Source organism: Paramormyrops kingsleyae, chromosome 13 (assembly GCF_048594095.1).
Source record: "Paramormyrops kingsleyae isolate MSU_618 chromosome 13, PKINGS_0.4, whole genome shotgun sequence".
Lineage (NCBI taxonomy): Eukaryota > Metazoa > Chordata > Actinopteri > Osteoglossiformes > Mormyridae > Paramormyrops > Paramormyrops kingsleyae.
The window spans coordinates 15,750,402-15,769,908 of record NC_132809.1 but is presented as its reverse complement, the minus strand read 5'-3'; the positions used below and the strand labels follow the sequence as shown (position 1 = coordinate 15,769,908).

The 19,507-nt window shown below is 45.6% G+C and overlaps 1 protein-coding gene across 2 annotated transcripts; it reads right to left on the bottom strand.

Moving 5' to 3' along the window:
• Positions 1-3,829: 3,829 nt before the first annotated feature.
• Positions 3,830-14,740, bottom strand: LOC111859906 (major intrinsically disordered Notch2-binding receptor 1-like). Of its 2 annotated transcripts, none has more exons than XM_023843048.2 (4): positions 14,080-14,740; positions 11,376-13,649; positions 7,574-7,889; positions 3,830-5,835 (listed from the first exon to the last, which is right to left on the bottom strand). In XM_023843048.2, the coding sequence occupies exons 2-4, from the start codon at positions 13,599-13,601 to the stop codon at positions 5,543-5,545; spliced, it is 2,835 nt and encodes a 944-aa protein (XP_023698816.2). In that variant the 5' UTR covers positions 13,602-13,649; positions 14,080-14,740; the 3' UTR covers positions 3,830-5,542. The 2 variants fall into 2 exon arrangements, with proteins under 2 accessions (XP_023698816.2, XP_023698817.2); XM_023843049.2 differs by having other exon boundaries at positions 3,832-5,835; positions 7,641-7,889.
• Positions 14,741-19,507: the final 4,767 nt, after the last annotated feature.

The window sequence follows — 19,507 nt, the reverse complement described above, 5'->3', positions numbered from 1 at the left end:
CCATGGAAACTTGCCAACGAGTAACCAAAAATATGAGCAAACCACTCTGGCTAATGCAGAATCCCAGCTAACACATTATCATTCTAGGAATATTTACAGAACGTTATGATTAAGGTGCGGAAAAGTTTTCCTGATCTTCCCAGTACGTTATCCCACTGCTACTACTAACTGAGAGTGATAATGCAGAACCAAATGAAGGGTGTGGTTAATCAGCAGGTACTGCTATTATCTTGCATTTCAAAGGTCATGGGTTCAAGGCTGGATGGCATGTTTTGAATATACCCACCCACCTTCTGACTGTCCTATTCAGGGTTGTGGGGGGTCTGGAGCCTATCCTGGAGACTGCAGGGACCAACCTATCACAGGGTACAATCACACCTTTTGGCAATTTGGTAACTCCAATTAACCTCAGTATGTTTTTGGACTGTCAGGGGGGGGGGAGAGAAACTGAAGTACATGGAAGAAACCTGGTGATGACATGGAGAGGACATGACAACTCCACACACAGAACCTGGGCAGAGACTCGAACCTACGTCCCGGTGGTGTGAGGCAACAGTGCTAACCACTGCACCACCATGTCACTCCCATAGACATATAGCACTATTATTAAATAACATTTTTAAACATTAATTATGTTAAAATGATGATCAGGTGTTATTGTGCTAACATTGAGCTTTTTCTAAAATATAAACCATGGAAATAACATTCCATTAACGTTACAGTAAGAACATTCTCTGCCAATTTTGAGAAGACCTTTAAATAACATTGGCTAAAGTTCTGGGGACATCCCCTGTTACCTGGGATGGCCTCATAAGTGAAAGTGTTTGTTTGAACACAGGTCAAGCATCATTACTTAGTGGAACAGAAGGTACAAGTCAGGCCTTGGGTGTTAATCAGAGCCTCGGTTTACATTCTAGCACACACATTACGCGGCTCCCCAGAACATCTTAGGTGTAACATACTTAGAAATGCAGCCCAAGGCAGGGTACACCAGGCACGCTCAAAACAAAGATGGCCGCCCATCCATGGCGCTCTTGGGCATTTGACTTTAGAGCTGGCCTGTGTACGTTCTGCTACATAAAAAAGACACAGGCCCTGAGAAGTGGGGGACTTACGCAGGTTAAATATTTATAGCTGCTGGGACCACTGGGGTGTGTCTCTGGATGGCCAATTATAACACACATCGAGAAAAAGATAGAGAGAGATGAAGGAAAGAGCGAGAGAGTCTGCAAGGAGCAGGGAGAAAATGAGAGCACCCCAATGCACAGCAGAGCTCTCCTTGGGCTGGGGCACCGCTGAGTGATTAGTGTACTTTAATTAAGGCTCCTGCAGCCATGGTGCGCTGGCCAATTACTCCTTCCAAAAGTATTTTCAGTTAAAATTAAAATGATTTAAATAATACAGTACAATTTATTATTTCCCAGAGACACAAAAATCAATACTAGATTTAGGAAAAAAAGTGTAGTTTGCAAGTTAATGATAGAGGGCATGAAAATGCAGACCAACTTGAGGTTTACCTTCCTCAGCTGGTTTGTTTACAACAGCCGCATTTTGAAGAGGTCCTTTTCACCGAGATGTAGGAGCAGTGTCTGTTGTGAGAAATTATTTAGGTCAAGGTGCTGAATTTGGCCCATAATAGGCGAACAACCAGAGCATAACCACCATCTTAGTGTTTAGTTCACTTTTACCAGACCGGTGAGCGTAATGGGTTTGCCCACCTTCCAGACTGAGAAGTTTTGCCATTTCTGTCTTTTTCCAGATGCTTATTAATCTCTCTTTGAATGACAGGCAATTGTTCCTTCGTTTCCATCATGATTTGATTGCGGAATTGACATCATCATCATCATTATTTAATGGCACTGCATTTTTATGTCTTCAGAATCTAGGAGATTTCACAGATTTATAAGTGTGCTGTGAATCTCTCCTATTTCTGTCCATACAGGAATAAAGAACAGGGACTGACCTCGGGGTATGTGGCAGCGGTCTGCTCCTTAGCCATCGATCAGGGTTTAAAAACACAGATTAAGTCACAGGACATAGACAGAAACACATTCTGCAGTATGTTCTCAGGTCTTTTGGGCACAGCCACAAGTGTTTAAGGATCTGGCGAAGGTACTGTGTTCCAAGTTCTTCACAGGCAGGTTATGCAAATACCAGCCATAGCAGGAGGAAACGCCTGGATGCAATGCTTAAGCCGATTTCTCATCTTCAGGGGTACATCTGTTATTTCTGCCCAGGGACAGCCTAAGCCAGCGTTTTGGTGCCGGTCTGGTCCAATCTCTCTGGCGCTGCTTACCTAAAGAGCAATCCTGCATTTCAGCCCTACATTTGAGCCAGTGTCATGCCGGTCTGCACTGACCTGAAAAGCCGGCGGATGTGGAGCAGCAGGCATAATACCAGCCAGAACTCCATGACCTCATGCATCTTTCATCGGGATGTCAGGGCACCAGGGAGTCAGCAGGGCCAGTTTTATCTCCACTACAGCAAAACTCTCCCAGAGATGAACAGCTTAGGTTCCAGTTTCTCTTCGGAGAACATCAGGTTCCACTTTCTGGAGAACTTCAGATGCAGTTTTTTTAAAGAACATCAGGTTCCAGTTTCTCTCAGGAGAGCTTCAGTTCAATTTCCAGTATTAAACACACATGAAATGACTCCAGACCTTGAACCAAATTACAGTGGGTCTGACTCAGCACATTCCTAGGTGCTGTTACATTTTGTCAGGTTTTGCCTTTAAGAAAAGACCTGTGTTGAAACAGGGTCCCTCTGAGCTACGAGGGTAAATGAGAAAAAGATCATAAGTGTTTCACCTACGGTTCCCTGCTAAAAACAGGGAACATTTATACTCCTTGCCTGCCACCGGGACAATTCCTGAGTTTGTGTTCCATAAAATTTCACCCTTCGGTTACAGACTTAATCTGATATCTCATTACCTGAAATGTAATCTTCACTCACAAGCTGTAAACAAAATTAAACAGGATTGCGCCTGCTTATTTGAATAAATGACATAAGGAGAGGAGTAATGCAATTCATAAGATACGATGAGATCATTACTGAGGCCCCTCATATGATGCCTTCTGGACAGTGGAATTTGCTACATCTTCCCTTAATGACAGGAACCCTGAAGGTTTGTATTTTTAACAGACTTAGTCCAATAATTTTCTGTCCACTAGGATCTGTATGCCATCTAATACATTAGATTACCAACCCCCTTTTCATAAGGGCAAGTTTAGTGTGATTTATCCCAATAGCTATTTTGCAAAGGTGGTTTAATAAAAAGGACAAATCGTCATCACCTAAGTCATCCTGTCTGTCCCTTTCAGTTCTCTGTTCAGTCTGCCATCCCATCAGCAACAGCCAGTAAGTGAGCTTTGGGGTAAGAGACCTAATGTCACAAAATAGGTCATCGCTGCTCACCTCTTACAGCTTCCTGTCCTCCATGGTGGGGCTGATCCTGCTCTTTAGTGGGGGGGTTGATCCACAGGGGTAGTGGGGGGTGGGGGGCATGTTCCAGAAGCAGGTCCGACCTGACTGCCTGGACAGGGCTTTCAGAGGACCTGAGTCAGCACTCTGTTTTCACGCAAAGCAGCATCATCTGAGCTGACCTTCTGAATTTTAAATAAAGTGATGTCATGATCATTTTCCTTTTCTAGTACAGTAAAAGGGGAGGTGCAGCTACTGCTTGGCCGTAACCACTTCTGCATCCGGCACCAGTTAAAAGTGACACATCGCTATCACAGCCCAGATACTGTCAGCACACCGTCCCTTTAAGTCTCTAAGCAGAAGCAGAAATCTAGAGGAAGTAGAGGTCAGCGCTGGATCGGCTAATACTGTCTGATGTCAAATCCATGCTTCCATCTGTGATTGTAAGTCCAGGTTTTCATAATGCTTTTAAAACTTTTATTTTGACTCAGCAAAAACCATCCAAAAGCTGACAAACGAAATACATAATTTGATTACTATCAGAAAGTACCGAAAATCCAAAAACAGCAAACAGGGTCCTGGGGGAATGATATCCAAATGAGCGTCCTTAAAAATCCAGCAGAACCTGTACTGAAAGTGCCACTCATCAGGAAGAACTGAGCGCTGGCAGGTTTGTGAGGCCAGGTAGCAGAGAACGCGCTCAGCAACAACAGTCAGAACTTTTATTGTACTGTTCCACTTACAGCAGTTTAGGTAACAAGCTGAGAATGCTACGTTAAGTCACAGCTCCAGGACCCATACTGGTGGCAAAGGTGCTGGAGCCGTCAGGTCCCTGCAAATTTTTGGAGTACAACTTTAAAGGTTCTCCTACTATCACTTCAAGCGAACCCTCAAAGCATCCACCAAAGGCTGACGATTCGCATCTTCAAACTGCATGTCACCTAAGATATTTAACGCACATATAATTATTGTATATTAATCATCATAGTAAGGGCACTGGGTTGAGTTATACCTTTCAATGTGTGACATAGACTCAGATTCGTAGTCTGTACATTGTTTGTGTTTCTATTGACAGATTGACATGCTAAATCCTCTTCCACCCATTTGGTTCCTGTGTTTTAACTCTGATTGGTGTTAAGCCGCCCATTTCCTGTCAGTCAGCTGGAGAATCGCTATGAAAAAACACCGGCGTCCATGGTCAGCCATATTGGCTCAGCAAATGAGCATCGGTGTGTCTGGTACAGATCCGGCGGCCCGTGGGCAGGCACTCCTGAGCCAGTGGAGACACGTCGCGTTGTGGTTGGCTGGAGCTACCCTTAACCCGACAGGGGTCGAGCGCTCAATAAGGCCAGCCGAAGCAAACCTGCATTCACTCTGCTGTGAGCCGCACCAGCTAATGGCAGAGATCGCATGGATAAGGGAGCCATGTGTCCGGCTTGCCCAGTGTGGCCTCCAGCCTCATCCAATAGGGGGCGCTCTGCCTCAGCTCACAGACATTCTGGTCAGAGCGTTGCCCGATGAGAAGGACGTATGGTGTGGTTTTTGTGTTGTTATCGTAGAGTATGCGATGTGGCTGAGTAATGAACCTGTACCAGTTGGGGATTTTCAAGGAAGCTAAAATAAGGAGCAGAGCGGAGCTCACTGTCGCCCACTGGCCACCGAACAGTGCTCCTACACTACATACATTCACTATTGCCAAGGCCTGTGAGGGCGTCTATGTGATTTTAGCCTTTGTGCTGTTTGCCATGACCTTAGCCATGCCTATTAGGAAAACACAGACCACAAGCCTAATCAAGACGTCATGACAAGCCCAACAGAAAAGCGAAAGCCGAATCACGCCTGCTCGCGTTCCTTCAGTCCGTTAAAAAAGGTTCTCAATAAAATACATAAGTACAAATGATCAGTGGAGTATCTCAAAAAGATCACAGAATGCTTAGAAAACAAACCTTGCACAGTTTTCACACAATACGATACACCCCAACAATCCTTAGCAGAATGACAATTTGTGCTGTATCCTCTGAGGAGCCGTGGAATGCGGTAACAGTACAGCTATCGAACACCTTGGAAGCTCCTGAGCATCAGTACAAATAAACACATTGATAAATTACACTCCTTCCTAGCCTCACAATGAGTACACATGCACATTACTCTGGGCATTGCCAGCGAATGATGAGGGATTACACATGGGGGGGGTGGCTGGCTGGCTCTTGGAACAACTCATGACTTCATGGTGCACATGGGCACCACGATGACCAGGATCACAGTGCAGGCGGCCGCTGCAATCAGCACGCCTATCTTGCAGGCCTTGGCTCTCCGGAACTCTGCCTCCTTGCGCTTCAGCAGCGAATCGTAGCCCGGTGAGTAAATGTCCTCCATCCAGTACTCCAGGTGGTTGGGATTCAAGGACTCCTGTGTCTGCAAGAGACAGGAAAGAGGGTAGACGTGGCTAGGTGAGACATATCTTGGAGACAGCGCCCTCTACTGTTGAAGCCATACAGGTCCACTGCCTGCAAAACCGCTGTCCTGAAAAAGGCTGTCATTCTGACAGTCTAAGAAAAACATTTGACCTGCCAACACATCTGTCAGTTTTTTTTTTCTAAAAATGTGACAAGGGAGGGTGATATAGAGGGGGGGGAGGGCTATTTTTATAATGGAAACATTCATTTTTTTCTGCTGGATTCTTTCCTTGGTAGCTGCAGCCAAATGATGTTTGCAGTTATTGAACCATCAACTTTGAAACCATTAGCAATATGCCGAGATGTAATGTATTCCAATGAAGCAATCTGAACTGGATGCCAGTGGAAATGTGTGTAGATTAATGCACTATGCCAGCATAGCCAGCATAGCCTGGGGCAGGGAGGCGTTCCAGTGCTGCAGTGCTCCAGTGCTCACTAGTCAGGCTTAAAAACGGTTAATTTAACCAGCTGCAACCGTTAATAAACCAAATCCGGGGATGAAACACAAGGACCACGATCGTCGTTTAGCTTGAAAAACCATCTATGTTTTTTTTCTGTTCTGTAGGCTGTCGCTCATGACCTTCACGCTGTTGAAGCTGTTGAAAATTTACAGTGCGACCCCAAAGTCACCTTCATGCCACCAACTGCATGGAGCAGTACAGCTTGTCAGTTTGGGCTGCGTTTGGTGCTGTACTATGATATAATTACTTTTCTGCTGTGACCTGCACGCTTTCTCTTGCCTGTTTCCGTGGGGTCTAACAGGACTGAGCCATAAACGCAATGGTGATCATGAGAGTTAATACCCAGGCAGATGCTGATGATCTCTTGTCAGCAGCGAGTCTCTCACAATACAGCTCAAACACTAGCATTCATATAAACAAAGGTCCATTCAGGTGCATAACAAGGCCGAAAAATCACTGGCGCTATAGAGTCATCTGGGACCCCTCGAGCCCAAGCTTGGAGTCGTGTTATCATAATGCCAGAGCCGAACGCCTCGGTGCGATAATCTTCCAGCCCTTGATCTTGTCACATTCGATTTGCAGTCTAGCACCCCCGGCTGTGTGTGCCGAGCCAGCAGCAAAGGCGTTGCGATTGCATCGGGAAAGACTTTAAGGAGGGTGGAAATTTAACCGTTACCCTTCCAAGCTTGAGCCTGGCAGACTGCGATTCAGCACAGCCAGGCTGTGGATGTCAGCTGTGAGAGCAAACGAACGGTCTGAACTAATCAGCATGAGACGAACTCTGTGTGTCATTTGGAAAAGGGTAGGAATGTTATAATGTAAGTCAGAAACCTGCACATCTAGTGAATCAAGAGCATGTAGGACAGAGTAACAGAGGCAAGCAGCTGTGAAAATAGAGCTACAGATACGTTCTGGGTCACTTCACTGACACTCACGGAACTTCATTATCACAGCAAAGATAATCAAAGAAATTTCAGGGAAGTTCTATGTACTCAGACACGTTTCTGTGAGGTTACCTACAGAGTCAGCTCAGGGAAACTCTACCAAGGCTACAAAGTAGGTCTTTTTCTTCAATGAAAACTACAGTTCTCTTTTTACTTGACCTTGATCATTAAATTAAATGACCTTGGGCTGTGGAAGAGGGTCTGTTAGCGCTCATGTGCCTTATCACGTGTGTAACTGAGATGTACTGAATTGCACTACAGAGTCAGCTTGGTGCTTTAGGAGATCACACACCCCAGCAGACTGTCGTGATCGACCGGCAGCCGGGGCAGATGGAGGATGGGGTCCGGGCCGCACTTGCCTGCAGTTCCAACGTGCTGAGCTTGGCCTTTTCCACAGAGCTCTGCTTGAACTCCTCCAGCGGCCAGGAAGGCGGCTGCGTCCTCTTGCTCTCGGGCCGGTCGACTAGCCGCATGCCCGCATAAACGGGGCTGCTCCTCATGGGAAACTTGGCCGCTGGCGGGAAGCGGTGAGGAGTGAACACCTGCTCCACCAGGTATGGCTCCTTCACCTGCTTGGACGGCCGGTGGGCTTCGCACTGCCGCTCCGCCTATGGGCGAAGGTCAGAGGTCAAAGGACATGCTAAATAGCCAAGCAACAGTTGGCTCTCCATTTATTGTGCCATAAAGTCTAATCAAACATAATTTTTCATGAACAACATTCCTGAGATGAGATCCCACATACTACAACCATTTCTTCCCGCTCCCCAGGAAAACGTCATTAATCTGTAGTTACAAAGTGGCTTCGTAATTCCTCTCTGAGTCACAAAACACAAAAATTAAAACATACTCCGTCTGCAGTCGCATCCCATTCTTCGGTCTTGCACATCCACTCAGCTGCATGATCATTTCTAATGCACTTAATTTCAGCCCTGGTTTCCCAAATGTCCCTCAGTTTGACACACAAACATATATCCCAGCATACAACAATTCAGAGTGTGTCAAATGGATAAATTATTCTCTGTTTTCTTTTGAATCACTTTTCTGTGTAACTGAGACACCTCAGGGGGCCTTTGCCCAGAGTTATTGATAAACATCTAGGCTATACTATGATTTGTTGCGACTAGAGGTCTGTTTCACAAAGCAGAATTTCTTGCTTAGCCAGACAACGTGTTGGATTTGAGGTAGTCTGGGCGAAATGGACTTTACCTTTGTTCGCTTACATTTAGCCCAGGGGGGTGTTTCACCAAGCCGGATTTCTCAGTTAGCTGGGAATTTATTTAGTTATTTATTTAGCTAGAAGTCACAACTGTCCAATAGGAATGCTCTTTACCTAAACTCTTATTGGACAATCATGATTTCTATCTTAAGTTAACCCAGCTAACTGAGAAATACTGCTTTGTGGAACACCCCCAGATTACATTAAATCTGTCAAGTTTTCCGACTCCGCAAAACAAATCCTACTTCCTGAAACAGGCACCTGGGAAAAATGCTTTGCTTAAATATACACTGTCAACATCAACGCTATCAAGGGGCCCTAGAAAACCAATGTTAGAACAAGAGACTGTCTCTCGTTCTCTGGGAGGCAGGTGTCAAGTGGACCATGCTGAGGTGAGTCCAAGGGCATCGGGCTTCAGAAAGCCACAAGGAGTTCATTGCCACGGACATGGAGCAGCACATATTCGTTTACTTAGCAGATGCTTAAATCAAAGGGACACAGAGTTGAGAAAGCAGGGTCAAACAGTCGCGGGAGTAGCTGGGCTCAAGAGCCACTCTCAAGGGCCCAATGGTAAAACCACTCAGCCAGCTGCAGGATTGGAACTGGTAACCTTCTGATCACAGGCACGGTGTTCAAGCCCACAGAGCCACACACCACCCCAGCACACTAGAAGCTAACGTAGGTCATGCGGAGGTGCTGGGGGTTTAATAGGTGTTCTGTGACATGTCCTCTATACCACAAGTCTACCATAATAATACATTTGCTATAAGAGATGGGACTTTTATTATAACCCTGAGACATGTCAGTCTTCTATCCTCTCCACCCCAACTTCTTCCCTTCACAGATTGCTGTTTATTCTTGCATGAATAGCAATGTATCCTGCATAAGCGCATAACTTTGGGTTGAGCATTGGGAGGGCTGAGGTCTCCACCCATTTAAGGGGGTCCAGGGGTTGTATTGGCTGGTTTTTATTATTGAGGGATGGGTACATCCCCCTCCACCACCCCCATAATTTACTCCCCTGATCCTGCAAATTTGCAAATAAGAAGACTCAGGCTCATAATTGCAGGAGATGATCTTCTGCTATTGTCCAATTTCTGTTATGAGGTGTCATTCCTATCCATTAAACATTTCAACAATGGTGGACATTTCAGGTCCGTAGAGTAAGAATCCAGACCAACATTTTGTTTCGACCAACCAGTTGCACATAAAGAGTCACAGTTACAGAGTACTCAACTGGTTGGTTGAAACAAAATTTTGGTCTGCAGTTTTAACTTTCTGGACCGGAAATATCCACCTCTGCATTTAAAGGAACTGTGTGCTCCTCAGCTGCTTTCATGGAGGACCCACAGCAGATCTCCCATGGGACCAGGAGTCCTGACCCCATGCCTCGTTCCCAAAGAGTTCCCTCTCTGATTCCTCTCAACACGAGCCAATGACAGACTCAGTGAAAACTTCACCTTTTCGGTTCAATCGACTGCAAAATATTTAACAACGTGGAAAGGTTAACTACACTAGCTTCTTTGGATAAAAGTGTTTGCTGAGCAAATAAATAATGAATTAAATGAATTACTGTGGCCTCGGGCGTCCATGGAGACACCTATGGAGCTAAAGGTCGTCCTGCAGAAGCTTAGCCTATACCAGCTCCATCTGGCAGCTCAGGGAGAGGTCAATGGAGAGGACTCATCAGGGTAACCCCTGCTGAGGGTAAATGACATTTCAACACGTTTAATGTCAGGGAAATGTGTCAGTAACCCAGGAGATGGCAACCTAAAGGGCAAAATTAGCAGCACCAGACAGACTTTCCACTTTTACATCCTTTCTGTACCTTTTGCAAAAGCCAACAATTTCATTTTGTGACAAACTTGACATGTAATTAATCAGTCTTACATAACTTCTGCTTTCCAGCGAAGTTCATTCACCCACATTCCCTCCCCTTATTTGTACATCTAATTCAAGGATATTAATCTCTGTGTGCCCTTCTGAAAAAATGCCTCGTTGCTCAGTAAGCTGGAGCATGTGGCTTGGAAAGCTTTCTGCCACTGACATCTGTAATTCCAGAAATAGTGTGAAATCCTGTTGCCGTGCCAGTCGCTTCCCTGCACAGCTGTGGAAGTGGATTTATCCGTGCGTAGAGGAGGAGCAGGGAACATGATGAATCATCCCAGCTGGATCGTGGCTCTTCACGTTCTGGGTGTGGTACCAAACAGCGCAAACCCAAAAATAGCTTTGGCTCTTACCTGCCCATTTGGACTTACTGTGCGAAAACAGGGGTTCTCCTCACATGAAGTTCACACCTAATCATAGTTTACACCTGATCATGGTTACATAGAAGCAGACGTAAACTAATAAATGAAGGTCAAACTCTTAACAATACTTTAATGCAGCGGTTCTCAACCCATGGTCAGCAAGTTCTGAAAGGGTTGCGAGGCAGAGTTGGAAATGTAAGCATTTTAAAACCAGCAAGCTCCTATGCTGATCCACGATCAGATTCCCCAGCCCCAACCCTAGAATTAACCCATATAAACAGGTCTTGGGTCTGCAAATGCTTAGCGCAAAACTAGTGAACATTTAACCAATCCAAGGAGCCAAACCACAGATGCTTAATTTAAAATTCACTGGCACATTCAATCAGATTTGTGCGATAGGCATTGATTGGCATAAACTGCAGAGTGCACTGTGTGCTTGATAATAGTGTTCATTTAAACCTATATTTGATATAGTCGCATCTAAGCCAGCATGGTAAATATTGGGTTGCGGTGCAAAAAGGGTTGAGAACCACCGATGTAAAGGAGCTATACTGCACAACTTACACTTACTCTGTGTCCCTACTAACATAACAACAGATTATTTTAGCAAATTGAACCCGGTCAGTTACCTCTTTGGATTTTCGGTGTCGGTCCTTGCTACCACGATCCTTCTCCTTTCCATCTTCTCCAACGTGACTGGCACAAGAGGACCGCCAATTCCTAGGGGAGTTGGACATGCTACAGATCTTCGTCTCGGTGACTCCATTTTCTTCAGCCAAGGATCTCGATGACCTCCTGGTGCAAACAGTCTTTTTTAGGGCTTTGACTCGCAGACTGTCAGTATTGCTAGCACTGGCGTCCGAGCAGCACCAATCTGGACCACCAATTCCACTGGTGTTTCCAGGGGGCTGGCACCGAGGAATGCCAGGAGAAGAGCTGCTCTCTGGGTGAGTCTCATTGGCTGTGTTTGACTCACTTGGCCTGGCACCGACCTCTGGCTCCTGTATCTTTTCATCCAGCTTGTTCAGTTTGGATAGAACCTGAGAGATCTCCCCACGTACCCCGGACAGGGACTCCAGCTTCTTCTCAATCTCTCCGATCCGGAGCACCAGCTTACAGACGCTGGCCTTCAACTCTCCGTCTGTGTTCTCCAGTGACTGGAAGAGACGGTCAAGTTTGAGACCTGCTTTACTGAGCTTTGCAGCATTAGTCTCTGGAGAACTGTCTTCATCTGACTTCGGGGCACGTGTGAGGGATCCGATGCTATTGTACCGTGATGCCTGAAGGATTCCCAGAGAGTCAGACATGCTCATGTCATCCAGAAAGCGGAAGATGTCACTGATGTCATCACTGACTATCTCAGAGTCCTCTTCAGAGAGCTTATATGAATGTCTTTCCCCATATTTGCTGAAAGCAGGGAGGTCTTTAACCTTCCTCTGTTCAGACTGATCAGTCTGTGTGCTCACACTCAGGGGAATGTCTATGCCACCTACCTGGATGGAGGGACAGTTGATGCTTTTGTCTTTAAATCTCTTCACACCTTCTCTGTGATCTACAATCATTCCATTATCCACAGGTCCCATGTCCTGTGACTTCAATTCATTAGACTTAACACTATATCCTGATGGGGAACCTTCCAAATCCTCTTTGACCTCTTGGTAGTTCTGCTCACTCTCCACACTGCCCATGTCATGGAGATGGCATTCTTTAGACCGCTTGGAATTTAGAAAAGTGTCTTCAAAATCTGGTCCCTCATCCGTATTCAGGCTCAGACTCTTCACAGGCCAGGGGGATGGCCTGCTGTGTCTCCCCAATGTCCTCCTGCTGCTTACACTCTCTGTGATGGTCGTTGGCCCAAAATAGGTGGAAGCCTGCAGGTCATCTAGACTTTCGTGCTTCGACCGTTTTTTTTCTTGGAAAGGGGGACTTACTGAATCAAAATAAGGGTTACTATAAGGCAGCTCAAAGCTGTGGTTGAAGAAGGCATGTTTCTGAGAGTCCTTACGCTGGAACATCCCACTCAAGTCATCTCTGGACTTGGATTCCACGGTGATCACATGGGGAGAGAAGGCCACAAAATTGTGGAAGTCCTCCTTAAAAATATTTCTCTTCTCCACACAGGAGTGCACAGAGAACGGTCCGGCTGTCGAGGGAAACCTGTTTTTTAAGCCGGGCTTTAGCTGCAAAGACTCCTGATCGGTGGTGGATTCGCTGTCTATCTCCATCGGAAAGTAGGTGCTCTGCATATCGCAGGACGGCGAGCTGCTGTGTGGGTACTGTGGGAGATGCTGAAGCTTCTCCAGTGAGGCTGCTCTGCATTTAAAATCCCTGCTGACCCCCAGGAGACGGCCAGGGTTGGAGGACGGCACGAACGGCTGGCACTCACCAAAATCCGATTTCGAACACGGCGAAACCCGCGAAGTCGGCTTGTATGACACGTCATAGGCCCTGCTATAGTCAGACTGCTTGTACATGTCAGAATCTGACCGACATGACTCAAACGACTGGTTCTTTTGAAACTTGGGCCGTTGGGCTATGGGCAGTCTGTCTTTTGCAGTACCACTGTTCATCTGGATCAAGTTGAACATGGTGACGATGTCCGCTGCCGCCATCAGCTTCCTGGACTGCTGGTCTTCGGAGGTGTTCCGCATCTTGTCCCGGAACAAGGTGGCAGGAAAGCAGGGGTCCATGCAGGCAGTGTAAAAGAGGAGACTCCGCAGCTTCACTAGGTGGACCAGGTCGAACCTGGCACAAAGCGACTTGCAGAGGTCCTGGTAGGACATGGCATTGTGCTTAGCATCCAGCTCCTCCAGGATCCTTCCCAGGAAATGGGAATACTCCGGCATGGGGTCCATAGCTAATCTGATCTCTCAGATGACTTATTCTATCAGACAGCTGTTACCCTGCAGGAAATATTAGTGGAAAATTGCTAGCTGCACATTTGCTTCATACACGCATTATTATAATAATATAGTCTAATTTTTACAATTAGGGCCAACCACAAAAACAGCATCTTACTTTCCTGTTCCTAAATGTGTGACAAGAGATTAATAGTTTTTCAGCCGGTTTTCAAATTCAATAAATATGTAGGCCTATAGAACAGTAATTTAAAAAGATTTAAATATGTATAAAAGAATGAAGCAGAAAGCGAAGAAAGCATTCAGAGAACTGAAAAAACTAAAGCTCTTGGCAGTCGTAAGAGAATTCAGTAGATGAATACCTGCGCGAGTTTTTGCACGAATAAGCACTTGTACAAAATGTTTTATTATTAAGAAAACCGAGTAATCATGCTTTGCGTTTTGCAAAACATTATGTTCACATCGAGTAACATACCTCGAGTACGGTCCAATTCGCAGTCATCCATGTTATTATTAATAAACTCCTGTCTGTGGCAAACTAACAAACCACCGAAGCAAAGTTAACGAGCCCACTAGTCCAAAACTGAACATAGCTGGTAAATCGCAGAACATGGCAGAGTTTAAACACATATTTTATATCCAGTTTGTCTCCCGGACTGTTATTTTCGGATGTTTTCCTCCTCTAGCCTTTAACATCCACACGGAAAACGGAGCGCTGTCCGCGGTCTGAGCCGACTCCGCTTCTGGATGGAGGCAGGCGGCTTTGTCTCCACCGAGAATGACGTAATTAAACCTTCAGACCAACTGCAGGGGAAGTTAAGCTGCCTTCATTTATCGGGACCACTATAACATAGCGTGCATTTTGCTGACTAATCAAAGTGCTATAATGTTTTCACCTAAGTAAACTACTGAGGATGTTATCCATATATTTTATACATTTTTATAAAAAACTAGTTGTTACACTAAGCCTTATCGCATAAAGTGTATTTTTCAGACGACCCAATCATGCCAGAATACTCAGTCATTTGAACATTAAGGTGAAAAACCCATTTTAACGAGAAAGCACTCACTTAATAAAAGGGCAGGGGAGAGAAGAACAAATGCACAGCCTAAACAAATTAATCAAGGCGGCAGCTTAGTTATAATAATTAGCCTATATATATATTGTGTGGTGCGCGTCCTTTTCTCGCACGTGAGGAGCAGAGCTCGTCCGAGTGAGCCTGACTCCCGCGCGCCTGCTGCAAACCTTTGCCTTTGCGATGGGTTAGTCACCCAACTAATTATACGTTTTTCCTCGTACATCGGCAAGCATGATCGGACTGACACGTCTGAGTCATGTCTGAGACATTGCACTAAGGCATATGATATGCACGCATTTATATGCAATGCGAAAGCATCAGATAACGATGTACGGACTTCGTTCACTCGTCGGTTATTTTTTTTCACACAGACAAGCAGATACTGTTTTGTCAGAATTACAGACATATGGACAGATGTACTCGGCTAAACTTAGTAGTGTCCGATTTGCTAAGACCGGTTTCGGTATTCTTTTACAGTAATGTGTCGTATTCGCAAATGCGAGCGCAGTGGATTTCTGTTTTATAGTCGATTTCAAATTCTATGTAACATAACGATCCCGATTTTCATGTTAATCACTGTGACACGATTACGGGAACATCGCAAAACCTTCGTTATATTTTAAAGCCACATCTCTGTAAATTTTAGTGTTAAAAACGACTCGGTGATCTTGCAACTGCAACGTCCGAGGTTTTAGAAAAGTCTTTAAAAACACGCGAATTTCCCAACCTCGTTCTTAATTTGTGGTTTAAAAAGATAGGACACCCAGGAAAGGAGAATAGACCGGCTGACCTTTGATTTGATTGCAGAATACTATTAGGGTGAAACAGTGATTACAAATTAATGGAGTTTATTACTGAAGTAGCAATATATGGCACAGAAAAAAGCGGTCTGTCAGCCATCCTCTATTAGCTTAATCAAACGGTACAGTGAGACATAGGCTTAAAGAGGCATTAACGTCAGTTTGCGACTCAGACTAAGAAAATACCCGGACATCTATAGCCCATCAGCGCAAATGTGTCAGAATGTCACGAATTTTCTAGTTCCTTTTTTTCTTGCGGGGTGGGGCGCACATTTTAAAATGTGCTACTTGGCATCTTGTGTCCCATATGCTAAGCACTGGGTCTGAGTCTAGGACATACTGGCCTGCATACAGAGACAGAAATAATCTTTATTGTGCTGGGCCTCCCCAAAGCCCAGAGAATTCCTCTTCTTAATTAAGAAATATATAGAAAGGCAAAACTAAAGGCTAATTGATCTAAACCTTAATACTCATAAACATATAAACTCTTGTTAGGTACTCCGAGGGTCCAGAGGCTCACTGTCGTTTCAGCTAAACGGTTAACTGTTTGTGAGTGTAACCAAAATAAGGATGAACAAAGCCATGGGCGCACTATGTACCAGTAAACAGTGAATGTGGGTGAGAACGGTGATCACGGTCAGACTCATTTCACGTTTCACCTGCCTCTGTGAGCTTTGACTGGAAGCAGGGCGGATGCAATCAGCTCACTCAGTGGGGTGGAGTCCGTCCAAACACCCGGAGGCATGTGAATGAAAGCGCACAGCACCCACCGAGGGGGCACGCTGTTGATTAAGATGACGCCCGCAGGGCAAGCGTGGGAGCGGGCGGGAGAGGACAAGGAGACGGCTTCCTTATTGGCTGGGGGTCACATGGTCGTGCTTGGTGGCCACCTGAAAATTTCCATTCGCCAGGAACGCAAAGGGTAAAAATGCCACAGCACTAATCACACCGGCTACCAAAGCTGGTTCCATGCCATGTCTTGTGCAAGTATACGCTCACACACTTACGGGACTAAAACTCAGACCCTACCATTTTTCTCCCACCGGCCACATCTCTCTGCTCCTTGAAAGACCGCCCTTCTCCCTCACATTGTCTCCTCCTCAGAGTCTGCCTCTGGACAGCCTGCTGTTGCAGCACATCACTCCAGGGGTGCTTATTATTGTCCAACTGCAGAGAAGTTGAGGATCACAGCACCAGTCCCCTGTGTCACCACAGGATCTGAGTCAGCCACGGATGTGAGTTGCCGATGTGCCAGCATTGAAAGCAAAGTACAAAAGCAACTAAAAACTAACTAAAACTACCTAAAAAAACAACTCAAACTGAAAACTAACTAAAAGTCAAAAAAACAAATCGAAAAAAAGTTCATGTCCAGTTGCCCCGAGGGCTTTTGCCAGTGTCAATACAGACAAATAAAAGTAATCAGCCATTTTATGAAAATGTATGCAAATCATGGGGAGCCTTAACTGTTTATAATTGGTAATTGTGGAGGTTTGGCAGATGGTCTAAATTCCTGTATTACTTGAATAGTTTAATACTTTAATAGTTTAACACGGTTGTCTCAGATCAGCAGGACTTGTGTGACTTAAATCCACAGTTGACTTAGATCCTGCAGTGAAACCCCTGCACTACATTAGACAGAAGACGCACGTTACCTGTGCATTAGGGATCCATAGTTGTGTTGGCAAGATCCACCAACAAGCACTTCTGCTCCGGTACAGGCTGTGCAGAGCATTTCCCAAAGGGCACAAATCAACTTTTGTTTAGACTTTTAATGGTGTCCCATTTGCACGGTGCTGAAAACTGTTTTTCTGTGCTCAAATCAGCCCATTAAAATGAAAGCCCCGTTTCTTAGTGAAAATGCGACCTCGTTGAGCGGCAGACCCAAAGAGCTGACAGGGAACACCTTTGAATTTTGCCTCACGAGTTTCTTCTGCATGATTTTGTGATCTTGCAGCCAGTATGCAAATTGAACAACTCATTCCAGGCTTAAAATGCCAAGCCTTAGAAACACATGCACATCTATGTGGGGAGAGAAGTGCAGGGCAGAGAGACTCAGATATAAGCATTCATGAGCCTCGCCTTCTGAGGCAGGTCAGAGGCAGCCAGCTTCCTTTCCTCCTTCCCTCTGCTTTGCTCCCTGCTGCTCACCTTCATCAGATCCAGGATTAATTTTAGATCTCACTGCAGCAGTGGCACTTTTACAGGAAAGGCCCGCGCTCGGTCGCTTCATGCTTGACGGGGGGGGGGGAAAGGAGTGATACGTCGCAGGGTCTCCTTCCATCGTGGTTCTCATCTATGCAATTAGCATCCTTAAAATCCTGTGACATACAAAATATAAGATATCTTTGTTGTCACCGTACGACTACAATGAGATGACGTTTGGGCCATCCTATAGAAGCCAAAAAATATATAACAACTTAATAAATAATAAAGAAAATTTAAGGAAGAAAAAACAAAATAAAATTTGATAAACAAGCGAAGCCAATGGACATTTTGATAATTTTGCCAACATCAGTGTCCATCTGTCCTGGTTAAAGGTCCTTCTCGCAAACACTGTAATACAGCCATTCGTATGGCATAAAAAGCTGACTATCATAGCCGCTGCATCACGAGGGGCCGACTCACTAAAAATACCACATAATAGCATGTTAATAAGACGCTAAGTGTAGTCAGACCAGAGATGAGACAAGTCAAGATGCTGTATATTACATAATTTAATAGTGCCGAACTATTAAGCTAACAATGGGTGTCAATTCCAATGACAGAAAGAGTGTAAGAAAAACATTTCCATAAAGCAGTAACTCCGACAATCAGCTGCATCTGTGGATTTGTCCTCATTATGGCAGGACAAGGAGTTTCTGGACATTGTCACCCGACAGAGCAAGGACGGCGACATTCCATTCTTGTCTCTGACACACATTGCTGGCACCTGTTTTTATGTTCATGCACGGAGGAGGGTTAACTCATAACAAAGCCATCCAAAGGGGGAGCCGGAAAAAAGGAGAGATATTTACTGCAGCCCTGCATGCTTTCGGAACTTTGAGAGGACACACAATCCTACCTTGGCCCTGCTGAAGAACATTATTAGCGAGTAAAATGACTTGAATAACTGGCCAGTGCGTCTTTTCGGTGTAAGATATGTGGCAGAGAGCGTCTTTTCTTCTGCTTCTTGCTGTGGTCTACGTAACATACAAAAAGGCCGAGTCACTTTATGATTCAGACCCAATAGACAGGGCTGAGAGTCACTGCATTTTATCATAACAGCTTTGTTCCGTCTGTTTCAAGTTAATAGTCAAACTGCATTCCCAGAAGCTGGGGAGGGGGGCAGTTTTCCAGCCACATTCGAGCAAAAGCTTGAGGCTGTGAGTCTCTGGGCATCACCTTGCCGTTCTGGCCCCTTGCCGAGGGCGATTTCACCTAACACAAACATATGACGCTTTCCCTCCACCAAAGCCTGGAGAGATCTGTCCAGGACGCCTCCGTCATCGTCCCTGCGGCCCCGGTCTTATCTTCCAGGGGCTTGGTGGACTCACAGTTCGAATTATCCAGTGTGTTCTGCATACGGGTTCGAATTATCAGGTGTGTTCTGCATACAGGGTTGAGAATGACTCCTTCGCAAAAAATGCACATTGGGCCGGAACGCAGAGAGAGCAAGAAGGCTGATAACGATTTAGTGTCCCTGTGCTGTTTCAATTACAGCCAAAGAGGGAACGGCGCCCTCAGCACAAGTCATCTTCATCTCTGCTGATGACGGAAGACAGGTCAATTTGGGACTGGAGGGGACGGGGTAGAAGTGGGGGCCACGGAGTTCAACGGCACTCAGGTAATCAGGGCTACGTGTCAGTCAGGGAAGGGAATGTTCGCAAGGGCACCTTAAGTGGCACCGGTTAGACCTTGCCACACCCTCCATTGGTGACATGTCCCACATTGCTCTCCACGGGGCTGTACCGTTTGCTCCTGCCCATTAGCTGTAGATATCACTCCATCCAGGAAAGTGCAGGGTGGTTGTGCAGGAAGGCCGGTC